The 17,358-nt window shown below is 60.8% G+C and overlaps 1 protein-coding gene across 3 annotated transcripts in view; it reads left to right on the top strand.

Annotated features, from left to right (window-relative positions):
* Sardh (sarcosine dehydrogenase) overlaps positions 1-17,358 on the top strand; it is a 39,232-nt gene that overhangs the window by 4,434 nt on the left and 17,440 nt on the right. For all 3 annotated transcript variants that reach the window (XM_013155975.3, XM_003473142.5, XM_063244205.1), the window contains 11 exons: positions 631-754; positions 933-1,033; positions 4,449-4,553; positions 5,284-5,413; positions 7,258-7,344; positions 7,428-7,518; positions 8,948-9,089; positions 10,169-10,252; positions 11,654-11,767; positions 15,157-15,295; positions 16,082-16,195. In XM_013155975.3, coding sequence (XP_013011429.1) covers positions 631-754; positions 933-1,033; positions 4,449-4,553; positions 5,284-5,413; positions 7,258-7,344; positions 7,428-7,518; positions 8,948-9,089; positions 10,169-10,252; positions 11,654-11,767; positions 15,157-15,295; positions 16,082-16,195 — 1,231 coding nt within the window. The remainder of the gene's footprint in view (positions 1-630; positions 755-932; positions 1,034-4,448; positions 4,554-5,283; positions 5,414-7,257; positions 7,345-7,427; positions 7,519-8,947; positions 9,090-10,168; positions 10,253-11,653; positions 11,768-15,156; positions 15,296-16,081; positions 16,196-17,358) is intronic.

Genomic DNA, 17,358 nt, shown 5'->3' with positions numbered 1-17,358 from the left:
CTGTGCAGACTCAGCCTCCCCTGGACCTGCAGGGGCTAGCGACCATCCCGACCCCCTTCCCCCAGAAGGCCTGCCAGGCTGCACCAGCAGGTCCTCCCAGCCTCCCTCCTGCTTTTTATTTTGTATGTCTCCAACCCGAGCAGAGATGTAGAAAGATTGAAAATGACAAAGATGCAAAAAAGCAGACAGAGCAGTCGCCCCGCAAGTAACCAGGGTTGATCGTGTTGCGCCCGAATGTTTTTCTGTGAAGCTGTCTGTGTGTCAGAAGGGTCGCCCGAATGTTTTTCTGTGAAGCTGTCTGTGTGTCAGAAGGGTGTCTGTAACCCTTGTAAGCCAAGTGGACACCTGCGCTGTACTGACCACGGGCGTCCTCTGCTCGTCAGAGCCTCACTTCCACTTTAGAGAGCCGACGTCCTCTTGTGACCAACACCGACCTCCACCCCCATTTGCAAGTCCAGGGATGGGGGCTCCATACCCTGGGGCTCTGGTTTTTGTTTTCGGTTCCCACAGGGCTGCCCTTACTGTACACTGTAGTGTCCCTAGTTCCCTGGGTCCAGAGTAGCTGGCCAGAGCCAGGGTCAGTGCCCTGGGAGGTGCTCCTGGTCTTGTAAGCAGTTCTTCCTGTTCCAGGTCATCGAGAGGTGCCCTGTGACCGGCATCCGTGTGCAGACTGATGATTTTGGGGTGCGGCGCGTGACAGCCGTGGAAACAGAGCACGGCTCCATCCAGACGCCCTGCGTGGTCAACTGTGCAGGTGACAGTGGTGTTTCTGCTGACTCTTGATATCCCCAGCCCTGGCCCCACATCCACGGGGCTTCCCTCTGGGGCCCTGAGTCCTGACCAGGGCAGAGAGGCCTGCAGAGGGCCCCAAGTCACTTGGGTGGTGGCCCCGAGGGTGCCCACAGAACTGAGCTGCTGTGCTGTGTCCACAGGCGTGTGGGCAGGCGCAGTGGGCCGGATGGCGGGAGTCAAGGTACCCCTGGTGGCCATGCACCATGCGTATGTCGTCACAGAACGCATCGAGGGGATCCAGGTAGGTGGGGCCCCGGAGGCCTGGGTCTGGAAGTAGGGGGTGCAGGGCCTTAGCTCTCAGCTCTCGCACATCCGATCCCTCTGGGCCCCCTCGCAGCCTGGCATCAGCCGCCTCCCCTGTGAAATGGGGATTATAACCCTGGGTGCTGGAATTAAACAACCCTGGAGGTACCAACCCCGGAGCCCATCCTGCGAGGTGCAGCCAGTCCAGTGGGGTGCTGTATTCTGTGACTAAGAGTTTTTTGGGGGACGCTGTAAGGCTGTGTGGTGGTGCCGCCTGTAACCCTAGCATTCTGGGAGGCTGATGCAGGAGGGTTACAGGTTCACATCCAGCTTGGGCAACACAGTGACAGAGAGAGACCCTGGTTCTAAGTAAACAAAGAAATGGGGCTGGGATGTGGAGAGGAAAAGTAAAGGCCCTGGGTTCCACCACCAGCACCGCCAACATTCAATTAGATCAAATAATTAAATTAAATTAATGTTTCTGGGAACCCTGGATATTTGTGTGTCCCAGGTGGCCCTGAGTGTCTGCCCCGGAGGCCCCGTCCCTCACACTCTGAGCCCTCCCTCTGCCAGGGATCTGGCATCTCCAACACCTGCGGCAGCTGGGGCCACGGGCCTCCCCCAGCTGCCTCGCCTGTCCCCTCAACTCCTGTGGCTGACCAGCCCCTCCCTGTCATCTCCCCAATTCCTTTTCCTCTCCAGCCTGTATCCTTGTATTCCCCCCACCCACCACCCCGTGTGTGGCTCTCACTCCTCCTTCCTGCTGCCTGGCTCACTGTCTGTCTTTCTGTTCACCACCTCACCTTCCTTGCCGCTTCCTCCAGTCCCGCCCCCACTCATCAACTCTCACCTTTCCTCCTCCTCCTCTTCCACTGCTCCTCCCTCCCCCTTCTTTTTAAGACAAGGTCTCACCATGAAGTTCAGGTTGGCTTTGAGCTCACCATGTAGCCCAAATTGCCTTGAACTTATGGTGATCCTCCTGCCTCAGCCTCCTGAGTGCTGGGCTCACAGGTGTGCGCCTGTCCCTTGTCTGTCCCTTGACCCACAGCCTGAGCTGGGACTGAGAACCACATGGCTCTTTCTCAGACTCCCTGGAGGAGGTGGCCAAGTTTCCAGAGGAAAGCAGCAGGGAAGTTGAGGTTATTTACAAAGCCAGTTGGGGGCCCCTGGTGCCTCGGTACCAGGCACAAGGACAGGCTCGCTGGCCGCAGGAGCTCCGAGTCTGCAGGAGACAGGAGCTTGGGGTGGCAGCAGAGGTCTTCCAAGCGACAGCTGTGCATTGGGGGCTCTGGGAGGGGATGGGACCCCAACACTGATGCCCACTGCTGGGTCAGAGCAAACTCTGCTGAGCTGAGCGAATCTGGGGCTGGGCCTGGGGTCGCCGCGCACCAGAGCAGGTGCCCACAAACGGCCTCACCTTCCCATCACCCTCCCTCTGCTCCTGTGGACACAGGCGCTGCAACCAATGTGCTCCAGCTGGGCTCTGAATCCTGCTCCCCCGATACCACTCTGAGCCTCAGTTTCTCCTTCCCAGCTCGAGAGGGAGCTGGATCTACCGCCCAGATGTGCCACCCCAAGGGGCTATCCTATTCCAGCCCCGGAGAAGTGAGGAGGGGCTGGATGGGGTGCTGGGCCCAAGGCGGTGACTTGGGCCTGGCATGGCCAATGGGCTTAGAAGCACTGGTGGAGGCAGGGATGTCAGAGGGCCAGGGCCACAGCAGTGTGGCTGGGGTGGGTGGCTCCTGCAGAGGGGTCATGGGGGCACAGAAGGTGCAGCACTGTTGCTGGAGCTTGCTGGCCCCTCAGCCTCAGAGACCGGGACACCAGTCCTGCTGGGGCAGAATCCTGAGCTTCGATGGCCACCAGGTGGCCCCACTGTCCTGTTCTATGGTGCTCTGGGGTTTCTTTGTTTTGTGTTTGGAGTCTGTGGGCACATTAGTTTTCTGCAGGGCTCCATCCCTGAGGCCTTGGCCCCTCCTCCAGGCCACCCCCCAAGGGGACATCTTAGTCCAGCCCCGAGGTTGGCCAGGACCACTGGGAGATGGGGTGAGAATGGCCAGGTGACCGGTTTGCTCTGCCTGTCCCTGAATGCCAGGCGATCATCTCCAGAGAGCACAGCATGGAGGACAACGCCCCACGAGGAGCTGGGGCCCTGGTTCACCCCTACTCCAGCTTCAGAATGGCTGGTTCACTGGGCTCGCAGTGGACAGCCTTCGCAGTGTGACGGCTGTATACGTGTTCTTAACTCAGAGCCGTCCAGCGGCCTGTGTTTCCTGGCTCTAGGAGCACTTTTCTCCCCAGCTGCTCAGTTTTATGTGACTCCGAGGCTTGCATGTGCGCACTGTGACCAAACTGGTCACCACGACCCCCCTGTTTCCCACCTGAGCCCCGGCTGCAGGCAGCTGCCCACCTGATCTCCGTCTCCATGATTTTCCCAGGCTGGGTGTCTCCTGCCTCTGGCTCAGCCTCTGTTTCCGGTGTTAGTTGTGAGGGTCTGTACAGTGTCACCCTTCCCGTGGGTGGTCAGTGGACATTCTCTTACCCTGTCTTGAGCGTGTGACCCATCCGTGTGCCTTCTGAGGTTTTTCCAGGTGGGGGCACTGTGAGGAGTGGTGCCACACAGTCCCCTCCCCCGGGGACACACGTGGGTGGGGGGTGGCTGAGTCTTGTGTGCCTCTGTAACAATCTGGGGTCTGTGGTGAGGTTCCCCAGAGGTGAGGCTGCAGTACCCCACTGGCAGTGTGGGGGCTCCTGGTCTCCCCATCTACCCAGCATTCGCTGTCACCTGTCCTTATCCCAGGGACTCTGGTCGCAGTTTGATTTGTGCTTCTGAGCTGGCCGCTGGTGTTCAGCCTCTTCCCGCCTATAAATCGGCTTTGGAGAATCAGCAGCTTCGTTTGTCCCCCGTTTTTAAATCGCATTGCTTGTCTTCTTACCTGGTAGCCAGACTTGTTCATAGATTCAGGGTCTAAGTCCTTTAGCAGAGCACAAGTTAGAGACCTTTCCGCCCACCCTGGGGCCTCCATGTGAAGACCTTGTTCCCTGCAGGCAGGGCCGCCCTGCCTCTTCTGTCTCCTGACCGGATGCTAGGCCTTTCCTTTGCTGCCAGGTCACTGCCTAGCTGGAACCAGCCGTCTGGTGTGGGTAGCTGGGCTCTGAGGGATAGTGGGGGAGTTGACGTCCCTCCTCCCGTGGGCCAGGCAGCGCCTCTGGTTTCCTTCTCATCTGCCTGCTGCTGTCTGAAGGGATTTGGGGAAGCAGAGACCTGGGCGGGAGGCCTCCGCCCTCTGTGTGTAGCCCGAGACCTTGTCCACCAGTTCCTGGGGTCCAGCAATGTGGAGGCCTGGGAGGCCCACCCCGCCTGGTGACACCTGGAGCCCTGTCCAACGCTTTGGCCTCCACTCTGCCCCCAGAACATGCCCAATGTCCGAGACCACGACACCTCAGTCTACCTGCGCCTGCAAGGGGATGCCCTGTCTGTGGGCGGCTACGAGACCAATCCCATCTTCTGGGAGGAGGTGAGACCTCATCCTGGGGTGCTGGGGTGGTGAGGGCATGTGGCTAGCCGGTGTGGGGCCAGAGCCCAGCAGCTGGAGCTCGGCTGGCTGGCAGCAGTGCTGGGTCCTCCCAGCCTCTGGGCTGCACGCAGGGCCCCGGCCTCCCAGAGTGCACACACAGTGGGGCTTGGTGCTGCCTGACTGTCTGCAGGAGGGGGAGCCCAGCTAAGGTAAAAGTCCCTGCCTGGGGTGCCTGTAATTTGATGGGAAGACAAACAATTACCAGGCAGATAAGCAAGGCCTCTAAGGATCAGCCGGGGAAGGAGGGTAAGGACTTCCCGAAGACTGAAATTGGGCGGAGCCCGAATAATCAGGGCACACCAAGCAGAGCACCATACTGAGAGTGGCCATCAGGAGGTCTGGGGCCCTCGTAGTGGGGTGGCCATAGTGGAGTGGTCAGGGCTGGTTCCTGCGAGCTCTGGGGGCCCTGGAGATCTGTGGGGGATGGTGGCAGGCTGGAGCAGTGGATGTGGGAGCAGGTGACCCCTGGTGGCCATTGAAGCAATCAAGATGACTGGTGGAGCTAGATGGGGTGGGAATGGGGAGGGGGCGGGGCTCCCAGTGCTACCCTCTGATTGACCCCTGACCCAGCAAGGCCACATCCACTACCCCTGTAGGGTTCCAGCTGTTGTCCTGAGGGTCTTTGAGCCCTTCTTGGGACACATGCCATGTCCCCATCCTACCTCTGCAGGTGTCGGATAAGTTCGCCTTTGGCCTCTTTGACTTGGACTGGGACGTGTTCACCCAGCACATCGAAGGCGCCATCAACCGTGTCCCTGTCCTGGAGACCACAGGGATCAAGTCCACAGTCTGTGGTCCCGGTGAGTGGGAGGCCTTGTGTCCCCCAGGCTGGCGGAGTCAGAGGTGATGGTCTTACCCAAGGTGCCCATGCTACCCTCTGCTACCTGGAACTTGGTGTCTTCATGTGCACCTGGGGAGGAGAGACTCCATCCCTGTAACCTGTGCAGTTACACAGTGGCCCAGCCCCAGCCCTGTCCCTAGCCTCTGTCCCTTCTTCCCCAAGGCACTGCCCTGGCCACAAGACCCCCATCACGTGTCTCACACCTGACCTCTGGTCTCAGAGGCTAGCAGAGCTACAGACCAGGGTGGCAATGGAAAGGTTCCTAAGGGGGTGGGAGCAGAGGCTGGGCCACCGTGGGGGCCGCACTGTCTCTGCCCTGGGGCTGGCACTCCTGGGACATGTGTGTCGTCTCTGGTGGGTACAGGGGCTGAGATCCTGGGAACTGCAGGGCCCAAGCTGACCCTGGTGTGTGGTGCGGCCCGCAGACACCCAGGGCTCTGGCTCCTGAGTCTCCTGGCTGGCAGCTGCTGGTGGACTCCATGACACCAGTCTTGGTCAGGGTTGCGATGGGGACCCATGGTGGTGGCTGAGAGGAGGGAGGAATACAGTGCTGGGCAGGGCTTTGGACTAGGAGTACGGGAGGGCTGGCAGGTGGGAACACAGGAGCCAGGAGGCGAGCATCCCCTCAGGTCCCCAGGGGCTCACATGGGTGCTCCCTTTCTGCCTGGGGGTGAGCATCCATTTCTGGGCTATGGATCACCAGCCCCTTGGTCCCTCTGTGTTCCCCTTGGTGAACTGGGTGACAGAAACCTTGGGGTGACGGGTGACAGGTGCCAGCAAGTCTTGTGGTGAGCATGCTGAGAGAGGGTGCCCAGGAGGAGCTCAGGGCCCCAGAAGGGAATGGCAGGGCCAGGAGAGGTGAAGGGTCCTTCAAAGGGCCTGGGCCCATGGGGTGTCCATTCTTCTGTGTCCACCTAGCACACCAGTGTCTATACCACTGCCACCAGCTGGCTGCTTCTTGATGGGCCTGGCTTTGCTACAGGTGGCAGCCCCCAAGGAGGCCCACCAAGCTGCAGGCGGTGGGCAGCAGTGGGACTCATGGTCCCCATGACTCTCTGGCCTGCGTGGGACCCTCAGGGAGAAACAGGAAGAGTCCCCAGGGCATAAACACCCTGGGTGCTCTGGGATTAATTAGCTGGGGACTGCGCTGTTCTGGGGGTGGTATGCAGGGGGACGCAGCATTTCTGCAGCCACAGTAGGCACAGGACATCCAGGCCTGAGCTGGGAAACCTTGGGCAGTAGGGTGTACAGTGCCAGGATTGGGAGGGGTGGGTCAGAGCCCAGGCCCAGGAGGCACTGGTGGGGGCCTCCGTGACTCCAGATCCCTTTGCCCTGCACCGATGTGTATAAAACAGCCGAGGGTCTGTAAGCCACTCCCTCACCGAATTCTGGTTTCTGAGCCCTTGCAGCAGACAGAACTGAGAGGCTGGCTTGGTCCCCTCTTGCAAAGATGGTCATTCATTTACTCAGTGAACACTGCCAAGCACCTGTGTTCTCTCAGGGTTCTGTGCTAGGCCTTAGGACAAGGAAGGGTGCAAAGCTTGGCCCTCACCCTTGCATGGAGCAGGGGGCCTGAGTGTCAAGTCCTGGCATGGTACTGCCAGCCCAGACCATGTGGGCAGGAGGATGGAGCTGGCCGAGACATGCCTGGCCCCAGGCACAGGCCAGGGCAGGGGAATGGGACAGGCACAAGCAGCAGGACGGATGGGAGCTTGGACACAGACCCTGGGGGCCGAGGTGGAGGTGCCTGCAGAGCCCTGCCCCTTAGTGGGGCCCCCTCAGGAGACCTCGCTGTCCTTTCAGAGTCCTTCACTCCGGACCACAAGCCCCTGATGGGGGAGGCGCCAGAGCTGCGGGGCTTCTTCCTGGGCTGCGGCTTCAACAGCGCTGGTGAGTGTGGCGAGCAGGGTGCAAGGTCCGGAAGGGTGTGGGCTGCCCATCAGGTGGGGGACTGCAGCTCCCCTCCCCTCCAGGGATGATGCTGGGCGGCGGCTGTGGACAGGAGCTGGCCCACTGGGTCGTCTATGGGCGTCCGGAGAAGGACATGTACAGCTACGACATCAGGCAGGTGGACGGGCCCACGTGGGCTGGGTGGCGGCCAGTGCTACAAGGCAGGGGCCTCCGGTCCCCTGGGGCTTCCTGGAAGAGGCAGCAGAGGGAGGGGGAGAAGCCTGGGGCAGGCAGTGCGCAGAGGGGTGCCTGGGCCTGGGACCCACCTCCACTCAGGGTTGGTTTCCAAGATCTCCTGCCTGGCCAACCACGCAGATGAGGCTGAGCAGCACCTTGGGTGGGCACAGGAAACCCAGCAAGGCTGGTTCTGCCATGACCCACAGGTCGCACCCTGTGACCCTGTGATCCTGTAACCCTGTGACCTTGGCTGAGGCTCCCCACCTCAGGTCCTGACCTCTGCAGGGCCAGGGCTGCTCTTTTTGGGGAGGTGATCAGGTTGGGGTGGCTGGGCGGGGCTGTTTCTCACCCAATGCCGCCTGAGCCGTGGCTGTGGGTGCCTGGCCCATACTCAGGCTGGTCTTTGGCTGCCGGGTCCCTGTGGGCACGAGGTGCAGTTGGGGCAGGAACCCTTCACCCCACTGAGTCTCACTGTCCCTAGGCCCCTAGCAGCTGCCCTCAAGGCTATCAGATGGTGCGGGCCCGTCCCTGCCTCTGCCCTTGCCCTGGGTGGTCCTGCCCCCCAGGGCCGTGGAGGGAAACAGACTGCCAAGTTGCTGCCATCCAAGCAACCCGGAGGCCTGTGTGTCCTGTGCCCCTGGCTTCCGGTCCCCGGAGGACTCTGACCACGGAGTAACAGCCATGGGGCCTCCTGGCCTCTTCCTCCCTGTGGGTTGTGCATCGCTCGGGTGTAGGGTCAGGTGCAGACTGGATCACTCAGCCTGGAGGCCCTGACAGATGTCCCCAGGACAGGAGCCTCCTGTGGGGCATGCAGGGCATGGTGTGGGCCTCAGGGCACACATGGGACCTGGCAGGTGGGGAGAGGAGAGAACGGGAGTCTGCAGGCACTGGGCCCCGCTGTCCCTGGGGGCAGATAGATGGGGTGGCCCTGGGAGAGAGGGATGGGGCTGCAGGTGCAACCTCAGGGCCTCCAAGTTTAGCACCCGGAGGGAGCTGGAACTGGACCCCCGGGTCCTCAGCTGCCAGGGACAGGCCCCTTCCTCAGTCACTGTTTCTGATGGTAGTTAGCTGGGCTTGAAGCTGCTGTCCAGGCCAGCTGGGGTCCTCCCAGAACTTCCAGGCTCTGCCTGGCAGGTTTGGGGGACCTGGCTGGGAGGTGCCGGCCTGAGAGGAGGGGAGGTAAGGGGCTGGTCCCTTTCTGGGGCCCGGGCTGCAGCAGCCAGGAGCTCGGGACTGGGATTGGGCAGGTGGTGCCCAGAGGGGACTAAGCCCAAGCCTGGGGGCTGTAGGCTCCAGGCCAGGGTTTTGCAGGTGTCCCTCCCCTCCCTGGCACCGCGTGGCAGTGACTGGGCCTCTGTCTGTGTAGACGCTTCCCCCACTCCCTGACCGAGCACTCACGCTGGATCCGAGAGCGCAGTCATGAATCCTACGCCAAGAACTACGCGGTTGTTTTCCCCCACGACGAGCCACTGGCGGGGCGCAACATGCGGAGGGGCCCCCTGCACGAGGTACTGTGCTGTAGGGGTGATGGGACTCTCAGAGTCACCAGGCACTGTGAGTCTGGAGTCTGTCCTGATGCTGGGCCCCGTGTGGCCTGGGGTCTGGGTGGCACAGCTGCATATTCGAGACAGAAACAGCCAGGCTTGCAGTGGACAGAGACAGGTTTCTGACTGTAGAAGCTGCTTGGCCCTCTGGTGAACTTCTGTTTATACAGTGAAACCCGCTACCCCATGCTCCTCCTTGAGGCCTGTCCCTGTGCACAATCCTGAACCCCCAAGGCCTCAAGTGTCCCTACCCGGTCATCTCCATCCCTGGTCATCCTGTGGCTCCTCTCCTGAGAACACTGGGTGATGGTGACCTGGTTACCCTGATTCCTGAGCACTGGGGGGGGGGCGTAGGGAGTGGCTATTGAGTGGGTGGATGAGCATGGGCAGCAGCTGGCATCCCAGCAGGAGCAGGGGCCTCCCTCACCAGGCTCCTTCATGTCAGGGTCTGAGAGACACCTTCTGTGTCTGCTGCTCTCCCTCAGTGGGTTCAGTTCCATCCACAGCTTGGTGTTCCCAGAGCCCCACCCTTTTCATGGCTGAGTAATATTCCAGCACTGTCCAGCGTGCATGTGTGTTATCTGTCAGCAGAAGGTGGCTTCTGACAATGGAGCAGTACTGGGACTTGACTTGACAGGGGTGCGACACCTGGATTCCCAAGTGGCTCAGCTGCTGGAACACAGTGCCACAGATAGGGCCTCAAATAGCAGATTCTTTCTCTCTTGGTACCTTTGGGGAATCCAGGTGGCCCTCCTGGCTGTGGTGCCATGCCCACTCTGTGTCCTCATGGGGTTGGTGGGCACCAGCTGGAGGAGGGAGGTCCTGACCTGACCTGGTTACAGGGCAGGGCTGTGCCATGGGCATTGGTGGGTGCTTGGTGTGGGCTCTAGGGTGGAGCTCTAGGGTCAAGTTGGGGCAGGGGCAGTAGAGTAGGCTGGGTTCAGGCCCCAGGGGGAGGAGGCACCTGTGTCCTCTGCGCTCTGGTCACTCTGTGTCCCACACAGTGTCTGCCTGCATGTGACTGGTGCTTGTGTCCCCTGCAGGAGCTTCTGGGACGAGGCTGCGTGTTCCAAGAGCGACACGGCTGGGAGCGGCCAGGGTGGTTCAGTCCCCAGGGCCCGGCTCCGGTGAGTTGGCATCAGTGCTGGCCAGGGGACACCTGGACGTCCTCCCGCCCACCCTCCCCTGCGGCAGGGGGATTCCGGCCTGGGGCAGGCTGGGGGAGCATCATGTGAGCCACCCACTGGCCGAGAGCGGTCAGAGCTCCCATCCATGACCAGAAACCAAAGCTCAGCACAGGCGCTAGGCCCCACACTCCAACTCCCCAGAGCCTCTCAGTCAGTCACCTGGCCCCAGGGGGCATGCGGTCTGGCCCTGCCCAGCCTGGGGCCAGCACCCAGGCCAGGGTGGGTGGCATGAAGGTTCCGGGCCCTGCAGAACCCAGAATCCTCCCTGAGCCTTGCTGATGATTTTGGCAGTTCCAACTCCGAGCCGGTGTGAGTAGGAGGCTGCTTGGGAGGAGGGTTTATTCCTCTACAAGCTCAGTTTACCCACTGAGGTTCCCACTTCCCAGCCTCTGGGGACCCCCAGAGGGTTCCCCATCACCCACTGGGGACAGACCAGGGTACCTGAGGCCAGCCCAGGGCTGCTGTGTAACCCAGATCTGCCCAAATTAACCCCAGCTCATTGTCATGTGCTGTACCCCTCACTGCCCCGACCCATCACCAGAGTAACCTGAGTCCAGGACAGAGTCAGCCAGCTACAGGGCAGCAGAACCAAAGCTTGCAAATGAGGCCTGCAGCCCAGGGTTGGCATCTTCAGAACCCCGGATCACTGGCTGTTCTTAGGGGCACTTGGTTCCTGGGTCAATACAGTCTTTGGGTCAGCGCCTGGGCAGCCCTGGCCACAAGCCCTGTGCCCTGAGTTCCTGGGTAAGGAGAGGGGGTAGGGTGGGGACAGGACATCCTCGGTCCCCCCAGGAGTGCCCTTTGTCCCTGGACCCCAGCCAGGCTGGACCCAGGAGACTGGTGACGATGTGTGCCTGGTCCAGACACTGGCTGTCCCTCTGGGTCTCCCTGCGTGGGAGGCAGGCCTGGCTGGGGAAAGGCCTCCAGCTGCCAGGGTTGAGCTTCCTGGGCACACTGGGCTCAGTGCCTCTCTTGGGATCAATTTCCTATCTGCAGAAGGGACTGCCCTCATTGGAAGTGTGGGGCACCTCCTGCTGGGCTCCCCGGGTGGGCACTGGGTTCCAGGTCACCATGGCAGCAGCATCCAGAGGCGTCTGTGCCCCACACCCTACCCTCTTTCTCGGCTGGCCACTTCCGGCCGTGTCCTACTGCCCTGGGTCCAGCGGAAGCCCTGGCATTGCCCCAGGCCCTTGCTACCCCCTCACCCACCCCACTGGGGCCACTTTTCCTCGACCCTCACAGCCCAGGGGGTCTGCATCTGCTCGATCCTGCAGCCCAGTGCTGGTGGAGGGCAGCAGGAGGGTTGCAAGAGGGCAGCTGGTGACCATGGCCCATGTCCAGGTCCTTGAGTACGACTACTATGGTGCCTATGGGAAGCGGCCTCACCAGGACTACGCCTACGGCCGGCTGCTGGGGGACGAGTACACCTTCGACTTCCCGCCCCATCACCACCTGGTAAGACCTGGGCTCCAGGGTCAGCCCCTTTGCCAGCTGACTCGGTTTCCCTCTCCTTCTCTCCTCCCCCTCTGAGTGCACCGAGGACTAGCTGGCAGGTGGGACCGAGGCTGAGCACTGCTGCTCCCCAGCAGAGGGCTGGGGAAGGCTGTGTGGCCCAGGCCAGTGTTTGCACCACTCTGAGCCCTTCTGGGTCCTGAGGCTGTGCAGAGTCCAGTGAGGGGCTCCGGGGATGCAGAGGCTGCGGCCCACAGAGGGCAGGTGAGGCTGGCCAATCAGGGCACTGAGGGCTCAAGGAGCCTCACCGTTGTGCCTGGCTCCCCTCCCCCTGGTGTGGAGGCGACGGTTCCGGGGCCAGGACTCCCTCCCACACTCGGGCACCCTGTGCCTGCCTGGCCCTAGGTACACTATGGTCACCCCACATTGTGCCCACACCCAAGAGGCGCCCCAAGTCACCACACCTGAGACACTCAAGGGTGGCCTGGGGACACTGAGAGGTGACCTGGCCCTGGAGCAGGGTGACTCTGGGCCACCCAGAGCTTGTGGCTGAGGGCTCAGTGTCACCTGGAAATGCCCTAGTGTCCCCAGCACTGGCCTTGCTTCCATCTTGCACTGGCTGTGTTGGGGCCCCTTGGGAAGGGAGGGAGCTACCTATTCCCACTCTGTCCCGGAGACTTGTTCCTGTGGCTCTGATCTGCAGGGTGGTAGGAGAGACGGAAGCAGGAGGCGCGGGACCAGGTCTCATCCCTGCTGCCTTGCAGGGACCGTGCGGGCTGCGTCTGGCACCTCAGCTCCGCAGCTCTGAGAGCTGTGGGGCTCCCAGCCCTCGGGAAGCGGAGGCTCGAGGGAGCCGCCAGCTTGGCACAAGGGTGTCGCAGCCCCCGCAGACGTGCCCAAGCCAGTCTCACGGCACAAAGCGCGCGTGCTGTCTTTGCTGGCAGTGTCCCCAGCCCACAGGTGGCAACATCAGTCTTGGGGTTTGGTCTGCAGCCCCAGCACACTGGCACAGGTCCCCTGGCACCTGGCATAGGGTGGGTGCTAGGTAAAGGCTGGTAATGCCTGGAAGGGGCCAAGGAAGAGCCAGAGAATGGGAGCTACTGAGCCCCAGTGCCTGGGAGCATAAGTGCACCCAGCTGTGGGGGGCGGGTTGGTCCCTGGCATCTGCTGATTTTACTGCTGTGAGCTCGCACCAGGGTGGGGTTCCCTGCACTCCTCAGGGTGCCATCCCCAGCACGGGCCAGGGCTGGGGGAGTGGCCCAGTGGTGGGTGGTCCCCGAGGCCTGGCTGAGTGTCTTCTGTGGCTTCCCCGCTGTGATGGCCTGGGCCATGGCCACTGCTGGATGAAGTGGCTCAGCAGATGGGTGTTGAGCTCGGGTACAGAGAGGGGAGGCTGGGAGAGAAGAGCTCAGCCATGCTGGGCCTCAGAAACCTGGCAAGGGGCTTGTAAGCCACAGGTGTCCAGGGGAAGTGGGGAAGACTGGGGGCGCAGCTCAGGTGCCCCCAGCTGTTCAGCAGGAAGGCCCAGTCCCTGTGGTTAGTCAGCACCTCCCTGCAAAGGTCACTTGGTCATCCTGGGAGTCACCTGTCCCCACCCCAGCCCAGGCAACCACCAATCTGCTTCCGGTGCCTACTGATTCCTCTAGGGTGGACATTTGAGACCGGTGGGTGATCAGGGGGTGTCCCTCTGTGACTGGGTCTTTTGATCAGTGTGACATCCTTGCTGATAGCGATCTACCCTGTTTGGTCGATCCAGGTATTTGAGCTGATTCCCCTCCGGCTGTTTGAGCCGTTTCCTGGTCTCCTTCCTGACACCCTCGGTCTGTGATGGCAGCTAGGGAAGCTTTTCCTTCTTCCTGCCTGATTGCCCTACATGCAGAAGTGAGGAAAGCAGAGACCTGGTCTGGTTCTTATCTGAGGGGCCGAGGGTGCCAGGGCGGAGGAGGTGTGGGCTAGGCTGGGTCGGGTGGCCCTCTGCCTGCCTGCTGGGGATTTTTATCTCAAGAAGCTGGACATTGTCCAGCTGCACCTGCTGGGGGATGGTGGGCTTTTGTCTTTTCCTTTCTTACTCCGATGCACAATTCATCAGGGTTTTTGTACTGGGCATTGAGCTCATGACCTCGCTTACCAGGCAGGCACTTGAGCCTCTGAGCTAAATCCCTAGCCCCCCACGTTTCTCCATTTGGAAGCGAAACCAACCTTGAATTCCGGGATAGCCAGAGGTTGGCGGCACCCGCTGGTCTGTTGGCGTAGTTGCTGCCGGTTCGCCGTGTTTGCTGAGGGCCTGTGTGTCCATCAGGGTAATGTAGGCCTCTTAGAATGACCTGGAAGGACATCTTGTCCTTCCCCTGTCCCATTTTTGGAGGTTCCTGAAGTACTGCTAACTTCTTTGCAAGCTTGGAGAAATTCACCAGTGAGCCCCAATAGGCCGGGGCGTTTCTTTGTGGGTGTTTTTCTGAGGACTAATTCGATCGTTTTGTTCCAGCTCTCTGAGTATCTTCCATCCTCGTGCACCTGGGTTTAGAGGCTCCTGTCTTGCTGGGTTTCTGTCCTTCTCCTGTCTAATCTGCTGGCGTGCAGTTGTTTGTGGTCTTTCCTGTCTCTGCTTTCCAGAAGCGAGGTGGGGACGCTCTGCCTTTCCCTCCATTTGGGACTTGGAGTTTCTCTCTGATTGGGCCTAGCTAAAGGTTTGTCAGTTCTGCTTGGTTTACGGAGTGGCAGCCTTTTATCACCTGGGCCCACTTGAGGCTAAACCTGCTCCGGGCTGCTATGGCCTGAGCTCTGTGCTGTGATTCTTTCCATTCCTCTGAAATCAGGTTCTTCCCCTGCGGTCCAGGGGCTCCTTAGGGGTGACTTGTTTAATTTCTGCTCACATGAGGATTTCCCAGTTTTTCTCCTGCTACTGATTCTGAACTTACCACCCCTGTGACTCCAGTCTCGGGGAGCCTAGCTGGCTGGCTCAGCCTGGGTCTGTCCTGTATCACTTCCCTCCTTGCTGGGACAAAATACCTGACACTCGTTTTGGCTCATGTTTGAGTCCATCGTTGACTGACTCCATTGGCAAGGGGTGTGGCGGAAGAGAGTGCTCAGGGCGTGGGGGACAGGAGGCAGAGGGAGAAGGGGGGAGCCAGGGAGGAGATGACCCTTTCCAGGCCCCGCCCCCAGTGCCAGCCTCCTCTAACCAGGCCCTGCCTCCTGCAGCGGTGAGTTATAAAGCCCCCAATCCAGCAGCTGCTTCCCTAAAGCCGCATGAGATCGCAGATGGGGTTTTGGGGGCCTCTAGATAGGAATCATAATAAGAACCTCCCTGGACTGGGGCAGGAGGCTGGAAGGGAGTGGGCGTAGTGGTGTATTGGGAGGCCCTGGTCCCCACATCCTCTGGGACCTTTCAGATCCAGGAGGAGTGTCTGGCCTGCCGAGGGGCGGCTGCCGTGTTTGACATGTCCTACTTTGGGAAGTTCTACCTGCTGGGCCCCGATGCTGCAAAGGCTGCAGACTGGCTCTTCTCCGCGGACGTCAGGCGACCCCCGGGTAAGGGGCTGCCCTCTCCTGGTCAGCCCGGAAAACCCTGTGGGCACAGGCCCGGGCCTGGCCACCTTCCACCTGCCCAGCACCCTCTGCCATGGCCAGGCCCTCAGCCAGGTCTCCTGACTGAGGGGGCTCAGCACCCCACAGGGCTCCCAGAGTAAGCATCTCAGGTGCTTGGTGACACTGGGTTTTTAGCATCGTGTGCTCCATGCCATGTCTGGGACTTTGCTGTGTCTTTATGTTACTCACCCATCTACCAATCCAAAAGCCCACCCGTATATTCCTGGGGGCTGCTGTGTCTCAGAGTCCCAAACTGGGTGGCTTCAACCTAGAGACCCAGCACCTCCTTGTCCCAGAGGCCGGAGGTTGAAACAGCAGTGCTGGTGATGCCACCAGTTTGATCTCATGGCTTGGATAAGACCTCTTCCTAGTAAGGTCATATCCAGTGCTGAGTAACCAGTGTCCTGCCCCGCACCCACACAACCCTGTGTTCGTCCAGGGTCCTTCCCCGAGCCGTCCTCCACCACTTGGCCACCTCCACCACCTGTACTGCCCATCCTGGACTTCCCACATACCTGTGCACCGCCCCATTGCCCATGGTGCCCTCTCACCAGTGGGCATTTTAGGGATGTGTCCCTAGACCTCCCACCTTTCAGGGTGATGGACATGGTTGACTTGTCTGTCTCTGGCCCGCTCTGGGTCACTCTGTCGAAGCAGAGTCCCTGAGCAAGACCCGCAGAGGTCGCGGCCCAGGTGACAGCCTGTGCTGACTCGGGTCCCCGTCCCCAGGCTCCACAGTGTACACCTGCATGCTGAACCACAGGGGCGGCACAGAGAGTGACCTGACTGTCAGCCGCCTGGCCCCCGGGACCCAAGGCTGCCCGGTGGCCCCCACCTTTGAAGGTAAGAGGTGCAGGGGCACAGGGTGGGTGAGTAGGACCCCAGTTCCGGCCAGCACAGGCTCTGTGCAGGCCGCCATGAGAGAGCCCAGCAGTTGTGGCTCTGCAGCTGTCCCCGCTGCTACTTCTTAGCCTTCCCCAGTGTGGCCTCCTGCCATCAGTGCCTGCCACCTGCCTTCTTGGCTTCCGTAACTTTCAGTTGCAGGCCTGGAAGGGCCTCAGATGTTCAGCTCAGTCAGTGTCCATGCCGATGTCCGAGCAGCCTTCTACGTCCTTCCCTTCTGCTCTCATGGCCCCAGCGATGGGCAGCTCAGCATCTCATGAGCTGTCTGCTTCTCATCCCTTCCACCCACCTCCCATCCTGAGGGGCACCCCACCAGGAGAGCTGGGCATCTCCTCTCTGGGAACGGCCACACCACTGCCTCGAGGCTGCTCTGCAGGCACAGCGGGGTGGCGCTGTGATGCTCTCTAGGAGGATGATGGTCAGCCACTGGGCCTCTGCGTTCCCCAAACCTGCTGTGCCTGACATACAGAGGGTCCAGCAGCCTGATGGGATCTGTAACTCAGGGAAGTGGTGGGTTTGCAGAGCGCACCAAGTGTTAGCCTCAGGAGGAGGCGGGGCATGGGGTGGATGGGCCCAGCGGGTGCCCAGCATCCTCTGGTGACTAAGCCTGCTCCTGGAGCCTTCTAGGGCTGGTTGGTCCTCCCCAAGGCTCCTGTGTTGCTACAGAAGAAAGAGAGGGAGCACTTTGATGGAGTCCAGACAAGTTCCCTACAGCAGAGAAGCCTGGCAGCCCAGTGTTGAAGTTCTACCCATTTTACAGATGAGAATATGTAGGTTCAAGATGTGAGAATCAAGTTGCAGAACCCTGTCTAGGCCAGGGCTGCCATGCACCAGGGGGTGCATTTTGGTTGTCAGGGAGGGCTTCCTGTTGGTGGAGGCCTATGGGTTATGTCTTCAAGGACAGCAGGGAGCCACAGGGAGCATAGTAGGACATAATATTTGGGGTGACTATGCCTGGAGGATCCCCAGCTTGAAGCCCCAGGGTTGCCCATATGGGCCCTGTCTCTGCCCCAGCTGCTCCGTTGGGTCTGGGCTATGGCCATGCTGGAGTCCATGCTGTCCTATTGCCAGCCACTTGCATCCCTGCCAGCATCTGAGGCCAC

This window comes from Cavia porcellus, unplaced genomic scaffold (assembly GCF_034190915.1).
Source record: "Cavia porcellus strain 051 isolate PalLab524CR breed Dunkin Hartley unplaced genomic scaffold, mCavPor4.1 scaffold_49, whole genome shotgun sequence".
Taxonomy (NCBI): domain Eukaryota; kingdom Metazoa; phylum Chordata; class Mammalia; order Rodentia; family Caviidae; genus Cavia; species Cavia porcellus.
The sequence above is the reverse complement of the archived record's forward strand: the minus strand, read 5'-3'. Positions and strand labels throughout refer to the sequence as shown.